The 23,729-nt window shown below is 55.0% G+C and overlaps 1 protein-coding gene across 1 annotated transcript; it reads right to left on the bottom strand.

Moving 5' to 3' along the window:
* Positions 1-9,088: 9,088 nt before the first annotated feature.
* On the bottom strand, positions 9,089-10,021 carry LOC132335027 (olfactory receptor 14J1-like). The gene has a single exon (XM_059861153.1). The coding sequence runs from the start codon at positions 10,019-10,021 to the stop codon at positions 9,089-9,091; it is 933 nt and encodes a 310-aa protein (XP_059717136.1).
* Positions 10,022-23,729: the final 13,708 nt, after the last annotated feature.

Below are 23,729 nucleotides of genomic sequence, written 5' to 3'. Positions count from 1 at the left end.
GGACCCCCCTAAAGCGTCCCCGGAACCCCTGAGTGCACCCGCACCCACAGCTGCCCGGCATAGCCATTTCTGGGAATTCATCTCATCTCATCTCCCGCGGCCCCAGAGCCCCTCAGAACACAGTCCCCCGCCTAAAATTCCTGCCGCGCCCAGCGCCCATAAAAGCACGGATAGAGCTCCCTGAGCTCCCCCCCAAGGGGTCCCGAGCCGCTTAAGCTTCCCCGAGGACCTCAAGTCGCGGCTTGGGCGCAAAAGTATCCCCCAACATCGTGTTCGAGCCACTTCCGGGACTACAGCTCCCATCATGCTCCGCTATTCCAGCAGGGACTTTATCTCCCGTCATGCACCGTGCCCCGGCGAGAGCCATTGCAGCTGCGTCTCGAACTCCCGTGATGCTCCGCGGCCCTGTTAAACCGAATGATACCCGCTCCTACAACTCCCATCACCCCCCGCGCCCCAGAGAGCCCCGTTCGAGCACCCCAAGGGCCCGCCCGGACCCCGAAGGGCCCCAAATTCTCCTCCCTGACCTCCAAGGGCTCCCCTGGACCCCCAAGTGCTGCCCCGGACCCCGAACTGTCCCTCAGAATCCCTGAGTGCCCCTCCAAGTTCTCACCCGGCTCCCCCAAGTGTCCTTCAGACCCTCAAGTTCTCTCTGAATTCCCTCCCCAAACCTAGAACAGCCCCAAATGTGCCCCAGAAATGTCTCCAGGCACCCCAAAGTTCCTCCCCTTGACACTATCGGAGAAAAAGATGATAAAAATGATGCCAAAAGGACTACAAATATTACTAGTTTCCATAAAGCGGGAGAAATATATAGCCAATAGACATGAATTAATTAAGGAAATTGTGTTACTTATAAACAATTGTTATGAATTGAAGCAAACTCCAATAAGCTTAGTCCAATTGGAATTTATTAATTACAGCAAGCAAGGCATAAGCAAAATCAGCGCTGGGCGACAGGGGAGCCTCCGCTGGCCAAGGACTGCTGCACCCACTGTTCGATACAGTCTAACTTTTATACTGTATCTCTTCTCGTTGGGGACGTGTCCAGAAAGTTCTCTGCGCATGCGTCTTCTTGGTGCTAAGGGGTCCTCCTCTGCTGGTCGTTGTCTGATGAAGGCTGCTAGTCCTCCCAGGCCGTCCTCCGGTCGACTCCTCCTCATCTAGTGGTCATACCTAAAATTCTAGAAGTTATGGTTTATTGAGCATTTATTAAGCAAAAAATATTTTAAGCAAGCATTTATTAAGCAAAAATATACTTGTGATTGTATGCGGTTTTGGTTACACGTGGTTTTAGGTCTAAGTGTTTTATTCCCTCTATCTTTAGCACTTTAGTGAACAGAACATGAACAAAACACACCAGGTTCCACCACACAATGACCAATAAATTTTTGGTTCCTAAAATATGTATGCATTTTTAAATATAAATATTGAAATTTGGTAATAGAGACATAGAATAATACTAATATAAATAAAAAATAATTATAATTTTAGTAATTCAATGCATTTTTTTTTAAGGCAAAATGTATAATTTTTTTATGCTTTGGGATGTCAGTCTGTAAGAGAGTCCAAAGATCCCTCATTTGCCTCACAACCGCCATCGAGGACGGAGATTGAAGCCCTTCCCAAGGACTGAGACTGAGATCCTTAAAATTCTAACAGGGGGGCTGGGCTGACTGAAGCGGGATGTCTGCCATTGGGAGCGGGATGTTTCCCATAGGAACCAGTCCTGAAACAACGGGCCCCGCTCACTGCTGGCACCGGTTTGTCCTGTTCAGAACTGGACTGTCTGTACCTGTGAGAGAGTCTGTCTGAAATATCCTCCAATCTGCCTCACAACTGTCACTGAGAGATCGCTCGGAAGACCCCCTTTGTCCCATTCCTGGCCCTACAGTGGAAAGTTCCCCGCCAAGCCAGGGGCTCTAAGACCTGAAGGAATTGCTAAGTTACTGTTTCCACAGGTGCATTTTTCTGCATGCTACACTGAGCCCAATGAGAAGAAGGGGACACTGAGCCCTTTTTGCAACAATAGCCTTGGAAGCTGTCCCACCTCTTGGCCTGGCTGAACTTCTCCTGAGCTTTTGAGTGGTCTCCCACAGAAGACCCCTCTCGTTCATCTGCAAGCACTGTGACAGACAAGCTGAGATGACAGAAGCCTCTCCACCAGAGAAAAACCCGAGAAATCCCCACGTGAGAAAGGCCGCTCCTACACTCCCCAAGGACTGGGACTGAAGCCCCCAGCCCGGGGAGGTGCGCGGGGGAGGCGAGCTGACCAAAGCAAGATGGATGTTGCAGGTGTGGGCATTGGACCACGAAAACAATAGCCCTTGCCCACTGATATAAACTGTGTGTACCCCTTTTCCAAATACCATTATTTTACCAGATGATACAATAGATTCAGTTTTGAAATAATCCCCCTCCCCCCTCAACAAAAAGTGTATAATTGGAGTCCAGATGGACTGCATCTCGGAGATCTCCCCAACGTAACAGGCAGATCCTCAACTGGACTGGACCTAAGGACTTTGTCTCTACGTTTGGTAGCTCTATTCCCCTTTTTCTTTCTCTCTCTCTTTCTCTGTCTTTCTCTCCCTTAATCCCTCCATCGCATTTTGCTGTGGTCATTCAATAAAGGTGCATTTGTTTGGATTATTGCTGCAACACCCCCCTGTACCGTGTTGGTTCTTTTTGCACCCTGAGATCCCTTACGAACCATCATGAAACCCATTCATAGGGACGGATCGTGACAACCTGTTCTCAAGGGACTCATTCTCCACTGTCCTGTACCTGTTCCCTCAATGTGCCGTCCTGCTCCCCTCCTGGCGGTAGATTATAAAAGACCCCAAGTTAACCAAAGACTTTGAGATTCTCCCCGCGGTTTCAAGATGGATCTGTTGGCCGGACCACGAGGATTTCGTGTCTATGTTGGTAGCTATTCACCTCCCCCCCCTTTCTCTCTCTCTCTGTCCTTTATCTCCTTTCTAATCCTTCTATCACATCTGCTCTGGGCACTCAATAAAAGGTGCATTTGTTTTGGTTAATACTGAAAGTCCCCTGCTGTGTGTGTTTGCACTCTGAGATCGGTAAAACAAACCATCAGGACCCCCCTTGTCCCAGCGGATCGTGACACGGCCTGATGGGGTTGCTGCCCACAGCACGTGAACGTGATCTTCTTGGTGGTGGCTACAGTGGTTCATCTGGTCTTGCTTTCCGGTCTCCCTATCCCAGCATTACCTATGCCACCTGCTTTTCTCATACTGTGGTTCTCTGTAATTCCTTAATTAGTCAGCCCTTATTAAGTTCACTCTTGGAATAGGGGATTATCAGCTCCCCATCATATCGAGTGCATTTGAATGCACTTGAATGCATTTTGCCTGCATTCAAAATATGGTCCCTGTTTTTGATTTACTGTGGAATCTCTGTTTGTATTTTCTGCCTCTGTTGAGGTTGGGATTGAAGGTACTTGAGATGATATTTCAGACTGAGGTATTTATTGTTTCTTATCAGTGAAACAGCCTCACAACCATGAGTTCTGCAGCCTTTCATTAGCAAGGCACAAAATGGCTCACTGTCTCTTGTTACAAGGCCTGGATGGTACCAAGGAGACCACGGTGATACTGGGGATCCAAGAGACCGTGGTGACACCATGGAAACTCATGGAACCGTGGGCATTGTGACACAGCAAGGCTTCATGGAACCAAGAGTCAACTGCGACTCTACCAAACCTCATGGAACCAAGGGCCCATTGTGACACTGAAGAACTTCAGGGAACCAAGAGTCGCTTGTGACACGGGGGGTACTCATGAAACCATGGAGACCATTTTGAAACTTCAAGGCCTGATGGAAGCAAAGGGTCATTCTGGCACTTCTGAGCCTTGGAACCAAAGGGACCATAGTGACACAGTGGGGCTCTGTGGAACCAAGGGGCCACGGTGACATTGGGGAGCGTCATTGAACCAACTGTCCATGGTGACACTGCAGGGCCTGATGGAATCATGGACACCATTGTGACACTACAAGGCATCATGGAAGCAAGGGGCCACTGTCACACTATGGGGCCTCTTGGGGCTCAGGGGCAGTTGTGATACCATGGAAATTATGGCAACATGTGGCACCATGAAACCAAGGAGACCCTTGTGACACTACAGGAACCCATGGCACTAAGGATCCATGGAATAGTGCAGGACACATGGAATCGAGGGGACATTGTGATGCTGTAGAACCAAAAGGCCCCATTGTGACACTGTGGGCCCCCATGGATCCAAAGGTCCAGTTTGACATTGCAGGGCCTCATGGAATCCTGGAGACCACTGTGAAACTTTGAGGCCTTGTTGAATTAAGTGGCCCTGCAGGTCCTCATGGAACCAGTGAGACCCCTTAGAACCAAGGGTCCATTGTGACCCTGTGGTACCAAGGTGTCGTGGGTTGACCCAGGCCAGATGCCAGGCATCCATGAGAGCTTCTTGCTCACTCCCCTCTGCAGGACAGAGAAAATTTAATAAAGGGCTCATGGGTTGAGATAAGGACTGGGAGAGATCACTCATCAAATACTGTCCTGGGAAAAACAGGCTTAGCTTAGAGATATGAAATTCATTTATTACTAACAAACTCAGAGCAGGAAAAGGGGAAATAAAATAAGCCCCTCTCCTCCCTCCTTCCAGCTCTACCTCCTACCCCAGCAGTGCAGGGAGACAGGGAAAGGGGGTTATGGTCAGTTCATCACCCATGGCTTCTGCCCTTGCTCACGGAGAGGGGGGGTTCCCCTGCTGCACCGTGGGTCCCTCCCGAGGGAGGCAGTTCTGCAGGAACTTCTCCAATGTGAGTCCATTTCAGGGGCAACAGCCCTCTGCAAACTGCTGCAGTGTGAGTCCATCCCAGGGAGAGCAGTCCTTCCCAAACTGCTGCAGCATGGGTCACTCTTCCATGGGGTGCATTCCTCCAAGGACAGGCTGCTCCAGCCTGGGAGCAGGGGCCCTCTCTCCATGGCTCTCCTACAGGGTGTCTGGGTCTCCAGTGCCTGAAACACCTCCTCCCCCTTCTTCTGCACTGACCTTGATGTCTGCAGAGATGTTCTTCTCACATGTCTTCCCTCTGCTCTTTTCTGACTGGAGTTAAAACTGCACGACAATCTCTATTTTAGTTTCTTTTTAAATCTGTTATCACTGAGGCGCTACCACCGTTTGTAACTGGCCCAGCCTTGGCCAGCAGCAGGTCCATCCTTGAAGCCATCAGGGATTGGCTGTGCCAGGCACGGTGGAAGCTTTCAGCAGCTTCTCACAGGAGCCATCCCTGTGCCCCACCACTGCCAAAAACTAGGCCATGGTACCAAGGGGCTGTTGTGACTCTGGGGGGCCACATGGAACCAAGGGGCAAGGGTGACATTGTGGGGCCACTGGAACCAAGGAGCAAGGGTGGCACTGTGTGGTCACGTGGAACCAAGGAGCCACGGTGACACTGTGGGGCCACATGGAACCAAGGAGCCACGGTGACACTGTGGGGCCTCATGGAACCAAGGGGCCATGGTGACACTGTGGGCCCTCATGGAACCAAGGAGCCACGGTGGCACTGTGGGGCCTCATGGAACCAAGGAGCCACGGTGACACTGTGGGGCCTCATGGAACCAAGGAGCCATTGTGACACTGTGGGGCCACTGGAACCAAGGAGCCATTGTGACACTGTGGGGCCTCATGGAACCAAGGAGCCATTGTGACACTGTGGGGCCTCATGGAACCAAGGAGCCATTGTGACACTGTGGGGCCTCATGGAACCAAGGAGCCATGGTGACACTGTGGGGCCACAAGGAACCAAGGAGCCACGGTGACACTGTGGGGCCTCATGGAACCAAGGAGCCATGGTGACACTGTGGGGTCTCATGGAACCAAGGGGCAAGGGTGACACCACAGGGCTTGGTGGAACCCAGGTTCGATGTGACACTGCGTGGCTTCATGGAGCCAAGGAGAGCACTGTGACACTATGGAACATAATGGAATTATCCGAAACGATACAACTTCTGGTTTCTTTTAACGTAACTTCAGTCAGGGGCTTGTTTGCCCGGGTAGAGGGGAATTGAAGTTTCTCTTCAAAAGACTCTGTTCACCAAGGCTGGGTGAGGCCTGATGAGCTTAACATCTACAGATTGGGAGTGGCCAGAAGATGCACAGGAGGTAAATGAACATTAATGAACATCACCCCCAGAGTGCAGAGACACCTGGTCTGGGAAAAGATTGAGAAGGGAATCAAAGAATGAGGACTTAATTGACATCAAAGGCGAACGGATCAATCAGCAATAGCAGATGGAATACTAAGAATTTGATAATTTAAGAGCAAAGAACATTAATTTCTTTGGGTTTTTTCCGTATAAATATGTGAAAAGCGTAGTAAAGAACAATGTGTGATGGAATGATTTTCACTGTGGAACCCGGACACGTGTGGATGGAATAATTTCTATTGCATGTGATGGCAGCAATGACATCCTGGCAAGAATAAAGTAATGCCTAAATTCTGTAAGGTGTTGTTGGAGTTTCTGTTTTTCATGCAGTTTCAGTGTCAGTCCAGTGAGGTCCATCACCAACACAGGCTCTTTCTGGACTCTTTAGAGAAGAGAACCGGAGGCCACGATTGCACAAACCTCTCAGAGACTCCCAGGCAAAAGCAAAACCCAAAGTCCCTGGGAGCATTAAGGAGCCCCCAGGGCCATTCCTGAGCAAGGCTCCCCAGGGACTCCTTCCAGCAGATCCCTGAGGCCACTGGGATGTGGGGCAGGGGGGGATGCTGAGGGCAGGACAAGGGGCTGACAGTGCCCAGCCTGGCTGGGGCTGTGCCAGGAGGCCCCAGTGCCTCAGGACAAGGTGTCTCCTCCCAGCCCTTGGTGGCACAGACCCTGCTGTGCCCAGGGCACCAAGACTTGGCTTCTCCTGGGCACTGCAAGCCCCGCCAGGGCCCTTGGCCATGTCCAGCACAGCTTGTCCTGCGCTGTCCCACAGCTGCTGCTGTGTCCCTGCAGGCTGCACACTCCGATCTCGCTGCCCCCTGGCTCTGCCCTGCCACTGCCAGCCCTGCCCTGACCTCTGTCCACCCTCACCCTCTGTGTCTGGGGACACACACACATGCACTGAGCTCATCCCCCTCCTTCTGGGTGCTGCTCCTGCCACAGCACTGCCCTGGGAGGGTTCATTCCTCACAGGAGCTGCTGTGTTTGTACTGGAGCATTTTATAGCTCTGCTTCTGCCTCTCTGGCAATTGTCTCTTCAAAGAGCTCTCCAAGGAAAAGATTCATTCAATTGTGGAATAGCAGAGGTGGGAAGAGCCCCCTGAGCCCCCTTGGCCTGGGTGTGGCTAGGATGGAGTTCCCTTTGCCCAGAGCACCCCTGTCCTGCTGTGCTTGGCTCTTCTGGCTGCAGCAGGGCTGGTCCCAGCCCAAGGCTTTGGCTGTCCCTGAGCAGGGCTCGCCCCACATGAGGCTTTTCTGCAACCCGCTCCCCCAATGGGCTGGGGGTGGGCAGGTGTTCCTGGGGGCACAGGGATGGGACAGCTTGGCTGGACTGACCCAAGGGCTCTTCCATTCCATGTGATGTCCAGATCAGCAGGGAAATGAGGGGGACAAGAAGGTCCCTGGATTTTCTGTATTAATACATTTGTCTTCCAAAGCAACCACTACAGGTGCTGAACTCTTGTTTTCCCATGGTTTTCTTTGCTTCTGCATTTGGCCTTTGCTTTTTGGTCCCTCCAGTATTAATCTCTCTTTATGATGACCCCCAATGTTTTCACCTTATTTTCTCCTGTTTTCTGATGAAGGAGGGACAGTGACAGAGACACTTGGCTGTCACTTGATGGCCAGAGGGGTTTAACCACAGTCACCCTGCCCAACTTTTCTCTTATGGGCACAGCCAGAAATGTCAGGGCTCTGCCAGGTGCCCACCCCTGAGCTGGGCTCATGCCCTCCTCCCAGCCCCAGGGCTGCCCAGGGACACGAGTCCTTCCCTTGCACACACACACAGAGTTCATTGCAGCACGGGCAGGGGCTCCCTGGGCTCTGCTGCCACTGCCAGAGCCTGGCAGGGACCTCAGCCCTGCGGGTGTCACCCTGCCCTGCTCTGCCCTGCCTGAGGTGTCCCAGGGCCAGAGGGATGGACACAGGGAGCTCTGTGCTCAGGAGCTCGTCCCAGCCCTGCACTCAGGGGTTCCCAGGGGATGTTACTCTCTGGAAAGTCCAGGAGCAGCTGAAGGAGTTTGTGCTCACTGGGTTTATGTCCCCTCACACACACAGGATGTTCAGGGCTGTGGAGTGTCCGTGCACTGCAAACACAGACTCCTGACCCGGGCACTTGATGTCCCTCCATGGAGAGAAGAAGAACCTCTGTGACCTGGGGTGAGAGGCCACTGCTGTAGCAGTGCTGGCTTTGCACTGCTGGGACAGCCCCCACCCTGATCACTGCCACACTTCTGCTGGGCACTGCTGGTTTCCTCTCCAGGGCACTGTGCTGGGCACATCCCTGAGAGTAACTGGGAAGGAGATTGAAGCTTTCAGGCCCTGCACTGGGGAGATGCCCTTGCATGATGGAAATGCTGCTGCAGAGCCCAGCTCTGTCCCAGCAGTGCCCACAGCCTGTCCCTGCCTGCAGTCCCTGGACAGGCACACAGCATGACAGGGACTGAGCTGGCAGAGCCCTGAGGCCCTAAACCAGCACAGGGGTTCTGAAGGGGAGTGTGGCAGTGAAGGCAGGGGAGGCTATGGAGGAGAAGCCCTGGGGCTCCCTGGAAGTGAGGGACACTGGGGTTCCTTTTTCTCCTCCAGCTCTGCCCAGAGGCACGGACCCTGCAGCTCTAGAAATCAGGGAGGAAAGATGTCAGGCACACATGGCAATACAGAGTTCTTTATTTTGTGTTAGCATATATGTAGTATACATATGCTGGTTTTCCAGTATCTGGGTGCAAAAAGAAAGATAAATATTAAAATAAAAATACTGGAGTCAAACATTGTTCTGTGAACAAATTCACAAAAGTTTAACGCCTGTGTAAACGGCAAAAAATACAGGACACAGAGTGAGAATTAAAGAGTAACATCATAAGAGATATGCAGAAGAATGAGAGTTTATTGCTTCTGAAAACCAATTGATATCATTTTCTTCAGGCTATTCCTGACCTCCTGGTTCCTCAGGCTGTAGATAAGGGGGTTCAGGGCTGGAGGCACCACCGAGTACAGAACTGACACTGCCAGATCCAGGGATGGGGAGGAGATGGAGGGGGGCTTCAGGTAGGCAAAGGCTGCAGTGCTGAGGAACAGGGAGACCATGGCCAGGTGAGGGAGGCAGGTGGAAAAGGCTTTGTGCCATCCCTGCTCAGAGGGGATCCTCAGCACAGTCCTAAAGATCTGCACATAGGAGAAAACAATGAACACAAAAGAACCAAATGCTAAACAGGAACCAACAGCAAGAAATCCAAGTTCCCTGAGCTGGGAGTGTGAGCAGGAGAGCTTGAGGATCTGTGGGATTTCACAGAAGAACTGGCCCAGGGCATTGCCGTGGCACAGGGGCAGGGGAAATGTATTGGCCGTGTGCAGCAGAGCATTGAGAAAGGCACTGGCCCAGGCAGCTGCTGCCATGTGGGCACAAGCTCTGCTGCCCAGGAGGGTCCCGTAGTGCAGGGGTTTGCAGATGGACACGTAGCGGTCGTAGCACATGATGGTCAGGAGGGAAACTTCTGCTGAATAGAAAAGGACAAACAGAAACACCTGAGCAGCACATCCTGAGTAGGAGATGGTCCTGGTGTCCCAGAGGGAATTGTGCATGGCTTTGGGGACAGTGGTGCAGATGGAGCCCAGGTCGCTGAGGGCCAGGTTGAGCAGGAAGAAGAACATGGGCGTGTGCAGGTGGTGGCCGCAGGCTACGGCGCTGATGATGAGGCCGTTGCCCAGGAGGGCAGCCAGGGAGATGGCCAGCAAGAGGCAGAAGTGCAGGAGCTGCAGCTGCCGCGTGTCTGCCAGTGCCAGCAGGAGGAAGTGGCTGATGGAGCTGCGGTTGGACATTTGCTCTGTCTTGGCATGGGGGTCTGTAGAATAAGTAATCATGCAATACTTCAGTTTGTGGAGAATTTCAAATATCCCAGCACAGCCTGGGGGCACTTTCCCTCCACTGCCTGCCCAGGGCTCTGCTACCTGGAGCTGTCCCTGCCAGCAGCTGCTCCCTGTGCCCAGGACTGGGCCATGTCAGTGCTGCCTGAGCGCAGCTCAGCCCTGGGGGCTCAGCTCTGCCCTGCAGACCCCTCCCAGCTCTGGCACTGCCCAAGGGCAGCTCTGGCTCTGCAGGCTCTGATGGGAATGTCAGAGCAATCCTGAAAAGGACTGGAAAAGCGATGCTGATGCTGCCCTAAGGAACCCTGTGCTGATTTCTGGCACTGCCTGGTATATTCAGATCTCAGAGAATTTTTTTTTTTTTTTAATAATTTTTCTCTGTCTAAAGTGAGTCAGGAATATCTAAGTGCATTTTTCTATCCAGGCATCCCAGAGAAATGGATTAATAAAGCAGGATTTTTTTGTTTTATGCAGACCCTGCCTTGCTGTGCTTATCATTTAATCTACCAGGAAATACCCTGGAGATCAGTGTCATGCTGGGAGCATCCCTTAACAATGCAGCATCCTCACCACACAACAGAAACTCTTCCAAGCCTTACCAGCTGTCTCCTCCCACCCAGATCTGGTCCCACAGTGCTTAGAGCAGCTGCCAGGGCTGGCTGAGAGCTGTCCCTGGCAGGCAGCAGAGTCCCTGCCCCAGCAAAGTGCCCTGGGCTGCAGGACCCTGCTCTGCAGGACAGCCCTGGGCACCCCTGGCTGCTCTGCACAAGAGACAATCAGAGAATGTACTCACAGCGTCTGGAGGCATTGGGATGTTCCAGCTTTAGGAGATGGCTCCAGGAGCTGCAGCTGCCTTGTCCTGCAGCCAGAGGTTCCTGTGCCAAGGGCTGGCAGTGATTCTCCCCCAGTCACTTCTCAGCATCTTCACAGCCCTGACTGATTGAAAATATCTCTGTCTCTGTGCTGTGCCCAATGTGGCCGCAGACAGTGCCCTCAGCCCTGCTGGGTTGGGAGAGGAGCTGCTCCTGAGGATGTGTTATTTTGAAGACCTTCTTGATTGCCAGGAGTTCCTTCTGTTCCAGGAGCCCAGCCCAGCTCAGCAGAACAGACACAGCACAAGGACTTCTCTTGTGGGTTGGGTGCTCAGGCCCTGAACATCACTCCCTGAGAGGTAGTTGAAGAAATATCTCAAGAATTCAAAGTCACAATCAATCTACAAAGTTTCTTGAAGATTTAATGGGTCCCACTGAGGGACACGACTGAGAAAGTGTCCCCAGGTTCCAGGTAGAGCAGAACACTGGAGGCAGTGATGACAGCTGGGGACAAACAAGGCCAAGGTGTCTCTGGTGCTGAGCAAAGCTGGATGTGTTTCAGGAATGCAAAGGGCCAAGGCCTGAGCCCCAGCCCCTGGCCAGGCAGATCCTGTCCCTCCCTCCTTGCTCAGGGCTCTTCCCGGGATGGGCACTGGCATGTGGGGATGTGCAGTGCCAAGGGCAGGAGCATGGGGCGGCCCCTGCCAGGCTGCTGAGCAGGGACAAGGAGGCCATGAGGCCCCAGGCCTGCAAGGGTCACTTGTCTCCTGCTCCTGGCTCAGGCCCAGGCCCAGCAGCCATGGCCAAAGTGCTGCCCAAGTTGGCTCTGTCAGGGCCTGGCAGCTGCTGCCCATGCCTGTGCCCTGTGCAGCCCAGGCTGTGCTACGGTGTCCCTGCCCTGCGCCTCTGTCCCTGCAGGCTGTGCTCATCCCCCGGCTGCCCCACCTGGCTGGCCCCTTCCTTTGCTGACAGCTCTGCCTCCTGCCTGCCTCTGCCTGCCCACACAAAGCCTTGGGCTGACCCAGGCTCCTTCTGGGGGATGTGTTGCTCCACAGCCCTGCCCTGGCAGGGAAATTCCTTGCTCTTTTTTCCCAGTCTGGGCCTCCCAAGCTGCCCTTTGCATTAACTCTTTCTTTCTCTGGCTGTACTTTACGATGTCAAAAGGATCCACCATCTCTGAATCCACCCTTCAGTCCCTCCCAGGGCTCTCCCCTTCTGTCCTCAGTCTGCACCCCACTGAGCACAGAGCTCTACTGTCCCTATACAGTGCTCATGTGCTTGAGGCCATGGGCGCCTGGACAAGAAGGACGGCTCTTTCCTACAGGAAGGAAACCACAGAGCCCAAGGGTTTTGAAGGCAGATGAGAGGCAGGCACTGGAGGCCAAGGTAAGCCAGACCTGTCTGTCCTTGCAGCTTTTGTCTGAAAGCAACCCTTGGATATTTGGGGAGTTTTGGAGGTGCAATTCCATTTCAGCCATATGTAGCAGTGTATTTCTATAGCCATGGGTGCCTGGACCAGAATGACAGCTCTTCTGCACAGGAAGGTAAGGGCAGAGCCCCAGTGTTTCACAGGCAGATGAGAGCTGATCTTCAGGAATCCAAGGGAACCTAGACAGTCCTGGCAGCTTTTATCTGGGGGCTCTCTTGGATATAAGGAATTTTGGAGGCAGATTCCCAGTTTTGGCTATGGATGCCTGCACATGAGAGATGTTTCTTTCCATGGAAAGAAAAGCACAGCCCCCCCAGTGTTTTGACGGCAGATGAGAGGTTGCCCCCCCAGATGCCAAGGCCATCTAGAGCTGTCTGTTCTGGCAGATTTCATATAGGAACAACCCTTTGATATAATCAAATATGGAGGTAGAATCCCAATTTCAGCCCTGAACCCCTGGAGGAGAAGGAGAGTTCTTTCCCAGAGGAAGGAAAACATGGAGCTCCATGGCTTCAGGGCCAGATGAATAGCAACCCTCCACATGCCAAGGTCAGCCGGACCAGTCAGGCTAAGCCAGCAAGACTTGTTCCATGTTCTTGGATCCTGGGGGCCCGCAGCAGAACTTTGTTTCCAGAAGGCCCAGCGATAGCACAGTGGTCTCCTTGGCTCTGCAGTGGCACAATGGCCCCTTGCTTCCATGAGGCCATGCAGTGCCAAAATGGTTTCCTTGGTTCCATGGGACTGTGCAGAGTGCCACAATGGCCTCTTGGTTCTATTGAGCTCCCCAAAATCACAATGGACCTTTGGTTCCACAGGCATGGCTGTGTCACACTGGCCCCTTGCTTCCATGGGGACCCAGAGTGTCACAATGGCCACTTGCTTCCATGTGGACCCATAGTGTCACACTGGCCCCTTGGTTCCATGGGCACCCATAGTGTCACACTGGCCCCTTGGTGCCATGGGGACTCAGAGTGCCAGAATGGTCTCATTGCTTCCATGAGTCCCTGCAGCGTCACAAAGAGCTCCTTGGTTCCACAAGGCCCTGCAGAGCCCCTTGATTCAACAAGGCCTCAAAGTGCCAGAATGGTCTCCAGGACTCCATGATGACCCACAGTGTCACAAGGACACCTTGGCTCCATGAAACCCTGAAATAGGGAACGGTCCCTTGATTCCATTGGGTTCCTCCCTGTCACATGAGTTCTTAGTTCTACCACACCCTGTAGTGTCACAATGGTCTCCTTGGTTCCACAGAGTCAGAATCTCTCGGTGGTCTCATGGAGCCCCACTAAGATCCCCTTGATTCCATGAGGCCCCGCCGTGCTACAATGACCCTTAGGTTAAATGGCCCCTTGGTTCCCGTGAGTCCTGAAGTGTCATAATGGTCTCCATGGTTCCATGAGGCCCCAGAATGTCACAATGGACTTTTGGTTCCATGAGCTTTCGTACAGCCAACAGCAGTGTCCTTGGCTCCACAGTGTCACAAGGGACCCTTTGTTCCATGAGGTTCAGTAGAGTGAGATAATCACCTTGATTCCAAGAGGTTCTGTAATGTCCCAATGGACTCCTTGGTTCCATGGCCCTGCTGTCCAGAATTGCCCCTTGGTTCCATGAGGTTCTGAACTGTCAGCAGGAATCACCTTGGTTCTGCAGTGTCATAACCAAGCCTTGGTTCCATGAGGTGCCTGGCCTCCCACAGCCTCTCAGAGACCCTTCTCCCCCTCATGGCCCCTCTCAGCCCCTCTCAGCCCCTCTCAGCCCCTCTCAGCCCCTCACAGACCCCCACGGCCCCTCACAGCCCCAGGCCTAGGGCTCCTCCCAAAGGAGAAGGGGTCGGGCCCTGCTTGTTCTCCTTTTATTTCAGTCCCTTCACAGCCACGAGTGAAGAAAGGCTGAATTGGAGCCTTTCCCCAGCGTTTCCCTCGGGGTTCATTGCGGGCTGAAGCTCTGTGCTGGTGCTGGCCCGAGTGCCACCATCCCTGCAGCCGCCAGGCCTTTGCTGTCCCCCCGTGTCCGTTCCCTGTCCCCGAGTCCCGCCCGGCTCTGGCAGCAGCAGCAGCCGCAGCGCAGGGGGCGCCGGCCCGGCCCAGCCGGGGCTCCTGGCCAGGAGCAGCAGCAGCGCCGGCCCCTTCCCGCCTGCTCCTGCCTCGGCTCCCGAGGGCTTTTTCCAGCTCAGTTCTGGAGTAGAGCAGCAATCACCCACACCCAGCCCTGACTGCGCAGGGCCCGCCTGTGCTGCCCTGACCCAAGCCAGCAGAGAAAGAAAGGATCGGGTTCCAGCGCTGTTTTCAGCACTGCTTTACTCACCCTGAGGTGACAGCAGGAGGCTGCTGCTGCCTTTGCCTTGGCAATTGGAGATCATGGCTGCTCTTGCCACTTGAAATTTATCTGTAAAACTGCAATTGCCTTTTTTGATCAGTGAGACCCAGAGTGCTTTTTTCGTGATGGTGAATGTGGGAATTCTTAAAATCAGAGGATTTTGGGAAAGCTGAAAAAGGCAGGCCTCAGAGACAGCAGAACTGTGATTAGAGCTGAGCTGTAACCATGAGATAGGGCAGCAGAAAAGTTAAATAAGAAGTGGGAAAGTAAGGACAAATAGAACAATAGTTTGTGTATTAACGCTTGGCTAGAAAAACTCCCTAAGCTGCAGAAAAGTATATCTAGCCTGATATTAGGAAGTACTGAGCTTAATAAATGAGCTCTGAGCATTTTGTTTTAAGGCTTAGAAGCAGGTATTGTATTCGAAATAATCAGGTATTGTTTTAACCGAAGGTACGTGTGCTAATAATGGTTGGATAGAACTACTGTCAATATGCTTCTGCTTTGTGTGATTGGTCAAAAAACTTTTAAAGTAAGTTGTAACATTGAGTTCTTTGTCTGCTGCCGAGGAGACAAACTGCCGGCATCTTCCCATTGTCATAACCATGTAATGAGACTGATGATGGAAAATAAACACCTCAAGACACATTCCTCAGCAGTCCGGTCCTGTTTGTGATTTTGTACATAGACCCCCGGCTGGCAATAGGTGAACTCAGGCTTTTGGTCACAGGCATCATGATTAGCAGATCTTGAAATCCTCTAAAGACCCTGAGCACTAAGTCAAGGAGAATTAAAGCCACACAGACCACATTTGCAGTGCTCAAACACGGCCCTGTTGCTGCTGCTGCTGAAATAAAATCATCTGATAGAGGCCATCACAGAAATTGCCTCTCAAGTGTCAAATCAAATGAAAAAATCCACCAGGAGGAAGAGAAACCAGAACTTCTCGACTCACTTCATTGTTTCTCCTTCTGAGCAGCAGCAGCAGCAAGTGGAGATGCGCAGAGGTATTTCCAGCTGCTGCTGATCCCAGCTGGAGCCCAGCCTGCTGCCCAGCCCCAGCGGGAAGCTGAGCCCAGCCCGGGGAGCTCCCGCAGTGTCGGGAGCTCAGCGCACGCGGGGCCAGGCCCAGAGCCCCGGGCACGGCCGCCCATTGCGGGGCAGCGGCGCAGACGGAATGTCCTGCGGCCCAAACCTCCTGCTCCTGCCACACAGCGCCAGCGCTCTCCCCCTCCTCCTCCTCTCCCAGCAGGACACAAATTCCAGCTCGGAGGAGGCTTCCCCAGAGAGGGCTCAGGCTCCTGCTTCAGCCTCAGGGTCCCTGCAGAGGAACAGGGCATCTTTCAGGCACTTCCACAAGCTCTGGGCTGCCATTTCATGGGCAATCTGGGATGAAAATGGACTTGTTAGGAAGCACAAAAGCAGAGGGAATTGATCAGAAATTATTAGGAAAAAATGACCCTTCTTAGAGAAAATGTTCGCAAAGTCATTCCATGCATTTCTCCTTTTCAAATTCTTCCAGTCATCTCCTGACAGGTCCAGCATGTTCTGGTACTTTTCATGAACTGACTGTACTCTTGATTCATATCAATGCATGAGATGGAGAAGCATCTGAACTGAACACTGAAACAAACTCCCTCTGTCAGCCCATTTTCATCTTCTAGCTCACTTTCCGTATGTCCACGGGCATGTTGGAGTGATTATCCCACAGCTCTCCATTTCTGGCTGCAGGCTCTGGAGATTCTTTCTCTGCATTCAGTCAGGTTTGCATTCCCTAACAATTCCTGGTAGCCCATCATGTTTTCTGAGGGTAGAACAGTAACAATGAAAACCTCACCAATGGCACAACTGCCCAGCCCACAAGGAAAAGAAAGAACAAGCTGTCAAGTTCTTCAAATATTTGTCCTGCTTTGCTGCAAGAGTCGTGCTGCACGCACGGTGTGGAAAGCCAAGAGGAGCTGCATTTGGTGGCACATCTTGTGACAGAAGCTGCACCTCGTTCTCCAGGAAAGATTCTTGGAAAGAGCAAAGAGGACTGAGGAGCAGATGATGGGAAAACTGAAAGAGCTTTTAAGAAATTCAAAGAAAACAGAAAGAAACCATCTGAGATGTTTTACTCGATTTATTTTTATGCTCCTCTTTTCCATCTTGCACTACTTCTCCATCCATTAATTCCAAATGGATCTCACCTCGAAGATCCATGACTTGGCAAGTTGTAGACACTGTCAAATACCATGAGCTACACCCAGTTTGCCTTCCCCTGGTTTTCTTTGGAAAGCAATGCTGGAGAGGCAAGTGCAGTGCCTGGGTCACGTACAAATTCAGCATTCAGGGAATGCACTCCGATAGTGTTTGACCCTCAGCAGGGACAATGCACAGCAGGGACTGAGGGGATTCCTGTGCCGCTGTGCAGGAGTGCAGACTCTGGGTCTTGGCTGAACACGGCCAAGTTCCCGTGTTTGGACAGGCTCAGGGGCTGCCCCCGGGGAGCGCGGGGCTCGGCGCGGGGGCAAGTGGGCAACGGACAAACGGACACGGGGACAAACGGCCCCGGCGCTTCAGTTGCAGCGGCAGCAGCGAAAGCAGCAGCGAAAGCAGCGACTTTGCCGAGCCCCTCTTGCTTGTCCTCTCCCTCTCCCGCAGTCCCGCTTGTCCCGCAGTCCCGCTTGTCTCTCCCTCTCCCGGTCTCCCTTTCCCGAGGTCCCCTCCTCTCCCAGCCTCTCTCCCCATGCCCGGTCGGGCCATGCCCCCGGCCCGCCCCCGGCCCCGGGCGGGGCTGCCCCGTGCCCGGCCCCGGGCGTCCCGCCGCGGTCTCGCCTCCGGCCGGCTCTGGTCATACTGGCGGTGGCGCTGCTGGGCGGGCATCAGTGCCTGGGACAGGGGCGGCATCGCCTCCCTTTGGCTCCGCCTGGCCCGAGCCTGGCCCCGGCCCCGGCCCCGGCCCCGGCCCCGGCCCCGGCCCCGGCCCCGGCCCCGGCCCCTCCCGGGGCCCGCGGAGGACACAGGCGGCGCGGCCGCTCCCGCCGCCTCCGCTGCCGCCTGCCCGGCCCGAGCTCCGCCGCTCGGCAGCGCGGCCGCCGGCCCCGAGCCTCCGCTGTCCCGCTGCAGGGAGCGAACGCCTGGGGATGGCCGGCCCGGGGCGCTTGAGGGGCGCTCGGGGGCCGCTGCCGGCCCCGGGCCGAGCGCTGACAGCCGCGTCCCACCGGCAGGGAAGGCGCAGCAGGGCCTGAAGGAGCAGTACCGGCTGGGCTCGCTGCTGGGGCGCGGCGGCTTCGGCAGCGTCTTCGCGGCCACGCGGCTCTCGGACGGTGCCCCGGTGAGCGGCGGGCGCAGGAGGAGGAGGAGGAGGAGGGGGCAGAGGAGTAGGAGGGCGGAGGATGGGGCTGAGCAAGGCGGGCGGCGAACTCAGCCTGCTGCTGCCCTTGGCTTGCAGGTGGCCATCAAAAGGGTGCCACGGGAGCGCGTCCGGCACTGGGGCGAGCTGGTGAGTGAGCGGGGCCAGCGGGAGCAGCCGGGCCATGCCGAGCGGGGATGAGCCAAGGCCCGACAGGGTGGAAGCCTCCAGGATGCCTCGAGGGAGAGCGGGCGTGGGGCCGGCGCAGGGCACAGAGCATCCCAGGCTGGCTGAGGGCTTCCTGAGCCCCGGCACGGCATCAGCCCCACTGACGGCATCGTGCTCCTCCCGCAGCCCGACGGCACCAGCGCACCCCTGGAGATCGTGCTGCTGGCCAAGGTGTCCACTGGCTTCCCTGGTGTGGTCCAGCTGCTGGAGTGGCTTGAGCTCCCCAACGATGTCTTGATGGTGCTGGAGCGCCCGGAGCGGTGTCAGGACCTGCAGCATTTCATTCGGGCACGGGGCTTCCTGCCCGAGGAGGTGGCACGGGAGCTGTTCCGCCAGGTGCTGGAGGCCGTGCGGCACTGCACCAGCTGCGGGGTCCTGCACAGGGACATCAAACCAGAGAACATCCTGGTTGACCTGGCCACCGGGCAGGCCAAATTGATTGACTTTGGCTGTGGCACCTACCTGCAGGACACAGCCTACACTCACTTTGCAGGTGAGCCCACACAGGGTGTGCTCCTGGTCCCAGCATCTCATGGCCCAACATCTCACAGCCCAAGCTGGGTGTGGCAGTGGGGATTCTCCCTTCTGCAGCCCTTCATGGCACTGAGACTTCAGCCAAGTTGCTTTTGAGCAGGGCTGGGTTTGGAGCCAGCTTCCAGCCCTGCAGGCAGCCTTTGCCCACCACTCTGCCCAGGACTGGGGCTAGGACAGCCAGCCCAACAAAAACACCCGTGGGTGGGGGTAGCCGAGAGGGGGGGTCGGAACCAGTGCCCCAGCCAGTTTGGTGTGCTGGTGAGAAAGGGCTTGGACTGTTCCACTCGCCTGCTTTGTTTTGGGTTCATAATGTTTTTTGGAGCAATGCAGGCAGGGAGGATGCAGGCATGGATTTTCCCCCAGCACTGAGTGGTTTCTTCCTTGTTATGGTGGGGCCTTGCCAGGGCTTCCACTGCCCTCTTCCAACCCCAAGTCTGTACACAAGTCCCAGGTGCTGGTGAGAGGGCAGTGCGTCACACCCCCTGTGCCACTGGAGCAGGGATGCTGGGGCCAGGCTCTGGGAGCAGCAGCATCCCCCTGATGAACTCCATCTGTATTCCATAGGAACACGGTCATACAGCCCCCCGGAATGGACCCACTTTGGCTGGTACTATGGCAGGCCAGCTACCATCTGGTCCCTGGACATCCTGCTGCACCAGATGGTCTGTGGGGAGCATCCTTTCAGGAGGGGCCAGAACATCAGCTGGGACCATCAGCTCTCGCTGCCACAAGGGCTCTCTCAAGGTGGATCCTCATCTCTGGGCACAGGGGAATACCAGTGCTTGGAGACAGCAGCGGGCTTGTGAGCATCCCGCTCTGGCAGCTGCTGAGGAGGTGGCACATGTCCTGCTCTCCTGCTCTCCTCCAAACCAGGGAATGGATGGGAAAGCTTAGGCCCAGCTCTGAGCACATCCAGCATGGCCTGGGCACGGGAATAGTGGGGCAAAGCCAACAGGAGCCTTCTCCAACTGAGCAGCGGTTTGTGGTTTCTCTGCCCAGAGTGCCAAGATCTGATCAGGCGGTGTTTATCCATGCTGGACTTGTACAGACCCTCATTAGAAGAGCTGCTCTGTCATCCTTGGATGCAGGATATTCATCTGCACTAGAAGAAGGGAGAGAGCCACAGGCACACTGTGATGCAGGGCCCTGGTAAGTTACAGCTCCACACATGCCTTGGCAGTCAGAAGCAAAGGAAGCCAGACTTTTTTGTCCTGCCCGTGTCACTGCCCAGGGCTCATCAGATGGGAACACAGAGCCCTTGTGCTGGAGCTGAGCTGCTTTTCCCAGCACTGGTGGCCACCATCTGAGCTGGTTTTGCTTGTCCTGGTTCCCTGACAGCTGGGGCCTTGGGCAGAACCTGAGAGCCTGGTCTCACCCCAGGGAAGGAGAAGGAGCCCCTGGAGAAGCTGTACCAGGTGGGACTGCTGCTGGAGACAGCGAGGATGACATCAAGGATGGCAACCTCTTCCTGGACCTGGCCACTGGCCAGCTGAAGATGATGGACCTTGATTGTGGCACCTTCTTCAAAGCCAGGCTCCACAGCAAATTTACAGATGAGTCCACACGCAGGGGCATGCTCCCACATTTGGGCATTGCACAGCCTGGCCGGGAACCAAAGGTTCCCCCTTTGCTGGGGCAGATGCAGCTGATCCTTCAGTCGCCTGCCCAGCTGGTTTTGGCAGGGCTGGGGGGATGGGCTGGGCTGGGTACGAAATGGGAGTGGGCTCCTGGCCCTGCCAACAGCCCCCAGCCCCCACCGTGCCCCGGGCTGGGGCTGGGGCAGCCAGCCCAACACAAACAAACCCCATGGTGGGAGCAGAGGTGGGACTCCAGAACCTGTGCTGAGGCTGCTTTGCTGTGCAGGCAAGGAAGGGCTTGGGCTGCTCCACTGCCCTTGTTTGCTTTGGGATCAGCGTTATTGTGGGGGGCAGTGCAGGGGGGAAGGGAGAAAGCCTGGGCTTCCCTTCCCTGTGTGTGGGTTTTTCCTTGCATGCAGGGGTTGGGCCTTCCTCAAGGCCCTGGCAGAGATAAGATTTTTTTACCTTTTTTCTTGTTTCCCCTTTTTGTCTGTAATCTATTTTCAATAATTTGTTGTTTGTTTTTCTAGATGAAGCCTTATAGGTTGGGTCCAGTCTTGATCAGGAAGTTCTTGGGACCAGCTGCAGTGTGGATGGGCCGTGCCCTTGGAGAAGGCTGAGGACATCGTTTGGGACCAGCTTTTCTTCCAGCAGGGGAGGGCGTGAGGTGGGTCCCCGTCTGCCTGGCAGGGTGGGATCAGAGCTTCTGGGAGATGGCAGCGAGCACAGGAGCCTCCTGCTCTGGGCAGCTGCTGAGAAGGTGGATGTGCCCTGGCTGGCTGCAGGCTGGGCACACGTCCTGCCCTCCTGCCCTGCTGCCAAAAGCAGCAGTGATGGGCAGCTCTGGGCACCGCTCTGAGCACGGCCAGCATGGCCTGGGCACCGTGGGCAGCTGGGACAAGGGCACAGGAGCCTTCAGCTGACGGGCGGTTTCTGCTTTCTCTCCTTGCAGCCGGGCTCTGCGGGTGCTGAGGCTGTTCTGGGCTCTGCCAGGGCTCTGCTGGAGCTCAGCACCGGGCTGGAATCAGCCAAAGAAGAAATGGTGTGACCTGCAGCACAGACTTGCTTGAGCATTTTGGCAGCACAGCTCAAGTTTGCAGAGTGTACACCTCCATGGGAAAAGATGACACCCCCAAAAAAATAAATTTGTTCAATAACTTCTGAAATGAAATCAATCTGGAATGCCCCAAAATGACATTTCTCAGCTTGCTCAAGCTGTAGCTCAGCCCTTCTCTGAACAGTTCTCTCCCCATCTGCCTCTTACTACTGCTCCCTCTTTTCCCGCAGTGAGTTCCCAGCCCATTGCAGCCTGTATCACACTGTTGCCTTTCGTTGGTGCCCCTAACCAAAAGGAAGGCTGAGCCCCAGGCTTAGGGATGCATCCTGTCACTGGCTGAGGAGCAGCAATGTCTCAGAGGTCCCATGGGATTTTGGTGTCATTGAGAGCCACCCTCCAGCCCTCAGCTCTGCTCACTGCTGAGCTCCCACTCCCTTTCCCTTGTCCTTCCTGCAGGATGAGCTCTCTGAATCCCCTTGAGCCTCTTCACCCTTCCCAGCCCACACACCCACCTCAGTTAGGCCAAAGCTGAAGCTGCTCTGTCTCCTCTGGTGTACAGGGTGATCTTGTCCCCAATGAGTTGCAGCTGGACCAGTTGTTGAAGATTGGAGGTGGGCCTGATCTTGACAGGCCACACCTGCAACCAACAAGAACTAGTGATATATAAGAGTAAGGGAAGAAGAGTGAGAGGAGTCAGATTCCTCCTGCAAGGAGCTGGAACAGTCAGTGTGTAGAGGAACTGCCTGTGAGGAACATCAAGAAGGTATGAAGCTCTGACAATACAAAATCCTTGCGCTATGATGATACTAGAATTTGTGTTATCTAAGACAACACTCTGGCACACCATCCAGTCCCCTGTGCAGGGAGCCCCAGCCCCAGAGCACAGCACACAACAGTGCAGTCCAGGCTGGAACAGCTGCCCGACAGGCCTGGCTTGGCTCTTTGTGGCAAGGGAATGCTCCCTGTTTCCAGCTGTCCCTGCAGGATGGCCCCTGGGCAGAGCCCAGCCGGGCTCCCACTGCAGCCCCTGGAGCTTGGGGCAGACAGTGCTCCCAGAGCTGAGGTTCCTGGGGAGCACCCGGAGCTGTGCCTTGCACTCTGCTGCCATGTGTCCCAGTGCAGGCTGGCTAGTGCTGTGTGAATGCACCAGCCCCTGGTTTGAGTGACAGGGGCCTTGCCCAGTCACATCTCTGCCAAGGCTGCAGCATTTCACTGGGCAGAACCTGACAAGGCATAGAGAGCAGAGCAATGAAATTATCCAGACTGGGTTTTTCAAAGGCCCTTTAGAAGGAAGGGCTTGAGAATAAATGCTCTCTCTTTGCCACATGAACATTGGGGTGAGTTAGTGTCTTTGTCTTCAACCCACTCCCCCTCGAGCCAACGTTACAGCCACCCACTCCCTCACACATCCCCCTCATGCCTTCCCAGTGCTGTGTCCTGTCAGGGCTTCTGCAGCCCCTCGTCCCTTCATGGCCCCGTCCCCTCAGGGTCTCCCCCATCCCAGCCAACCTGCCCGGCAGCAGCGCCGCAGCCCCACAGCAGCTGCAGAGGAGCCCCATCCAGAGGCACCTCGGAGCCCTCAGCAATCCAGCCAGCAGCACACGGGCAGGAGGACACAGATGGCGCTTCCTGCCTGGGACAGGGCTTGTGGCCATCTCCAGGCACTGCTCTCACAGGGATCTCTGCAGCTCCAGCCCCTGCCCACCCGCTCTGTTGGCAGCACAAAGGCTTCAGCAGAACCACCAAAGGCCAAGGGGCTTCTGGCCATTTTCCCTGCAACACAGCTCGCTGGGACAGCTTGCTGAGCCCAAGCACCCTTTTTCCCCTCTTCCTCTATGCCCTGCAGACCCTGGAAAGCAAAAGAAAGCTCCTGGGAGTCTGTGTATTATAACACATTCTATATTCATATACTAAAGAAAAAACAAAAATAAAAGAACAATCATGAAGAAAGAGAATATTCCCGCTGGCTTAGGTGGCCCCAGCAGACAGAGCCTCTGGGCTCAGCTCTCTGCAGATCTCCAGCAGCGCAGCCAGCCGAGCCCCGACAGACGAGGCCGTGTCCTCCATGCCCTGCAGAGCTGATCCTGCAGCCTCTGGAAGACGGAAGATCGCTCACTCTGGAGTGACTGGAGGACATTCAGTGTATGAAGTGCCATGTGTGACATGGCACTGCTGGTGTCCTCTGTCAGGTGTTCAAGGGCTGAAAGAGAGAGGAACAGAGCCACGGTCAGATCCCGAACCTGAGAGAACCCGAGGAGAGTCCCCTGCCAGGGCCATTCCAGCCGGCTCTAGCCATGGCCAGGAGGGAGCAGGGACCAATGGGACCAGCCCGAAGCTCCTGGCCACGAATCCCCCACGTGGCCCTGAAATCTTTGT

This window comes from Haemorhous mexicanus, chromosome 16 (assembly GCF_027477595.1).
Source record: "Haemorhous mexicanus isolate bHaeMex1 chromosome 16, bHaeMex1.pri, whole genome shotgun sequence".
In the NCBI taxonomy this organism is placed as follows: Eukaryota; Metazoa; Chordata; class Aves; order Passeriformes; family Fringillidae; genus Haemorhous; species Haemorhous mexicanus.
The sequence above is the reverse complement of the archived record's forward strand: the minus strand, read 5'-3'. Positions and strand labels throughout refer to the sequence as shown.

Coding starts and splice junctions, on each gene's coding strand:
- LOC132335027 (XM_059861153.1), bottom strand. CDS start 10,021: ATGTCCAACCGCAGCTCCATCAGCCACTTCCTCCTGCTGGCACTGGCA.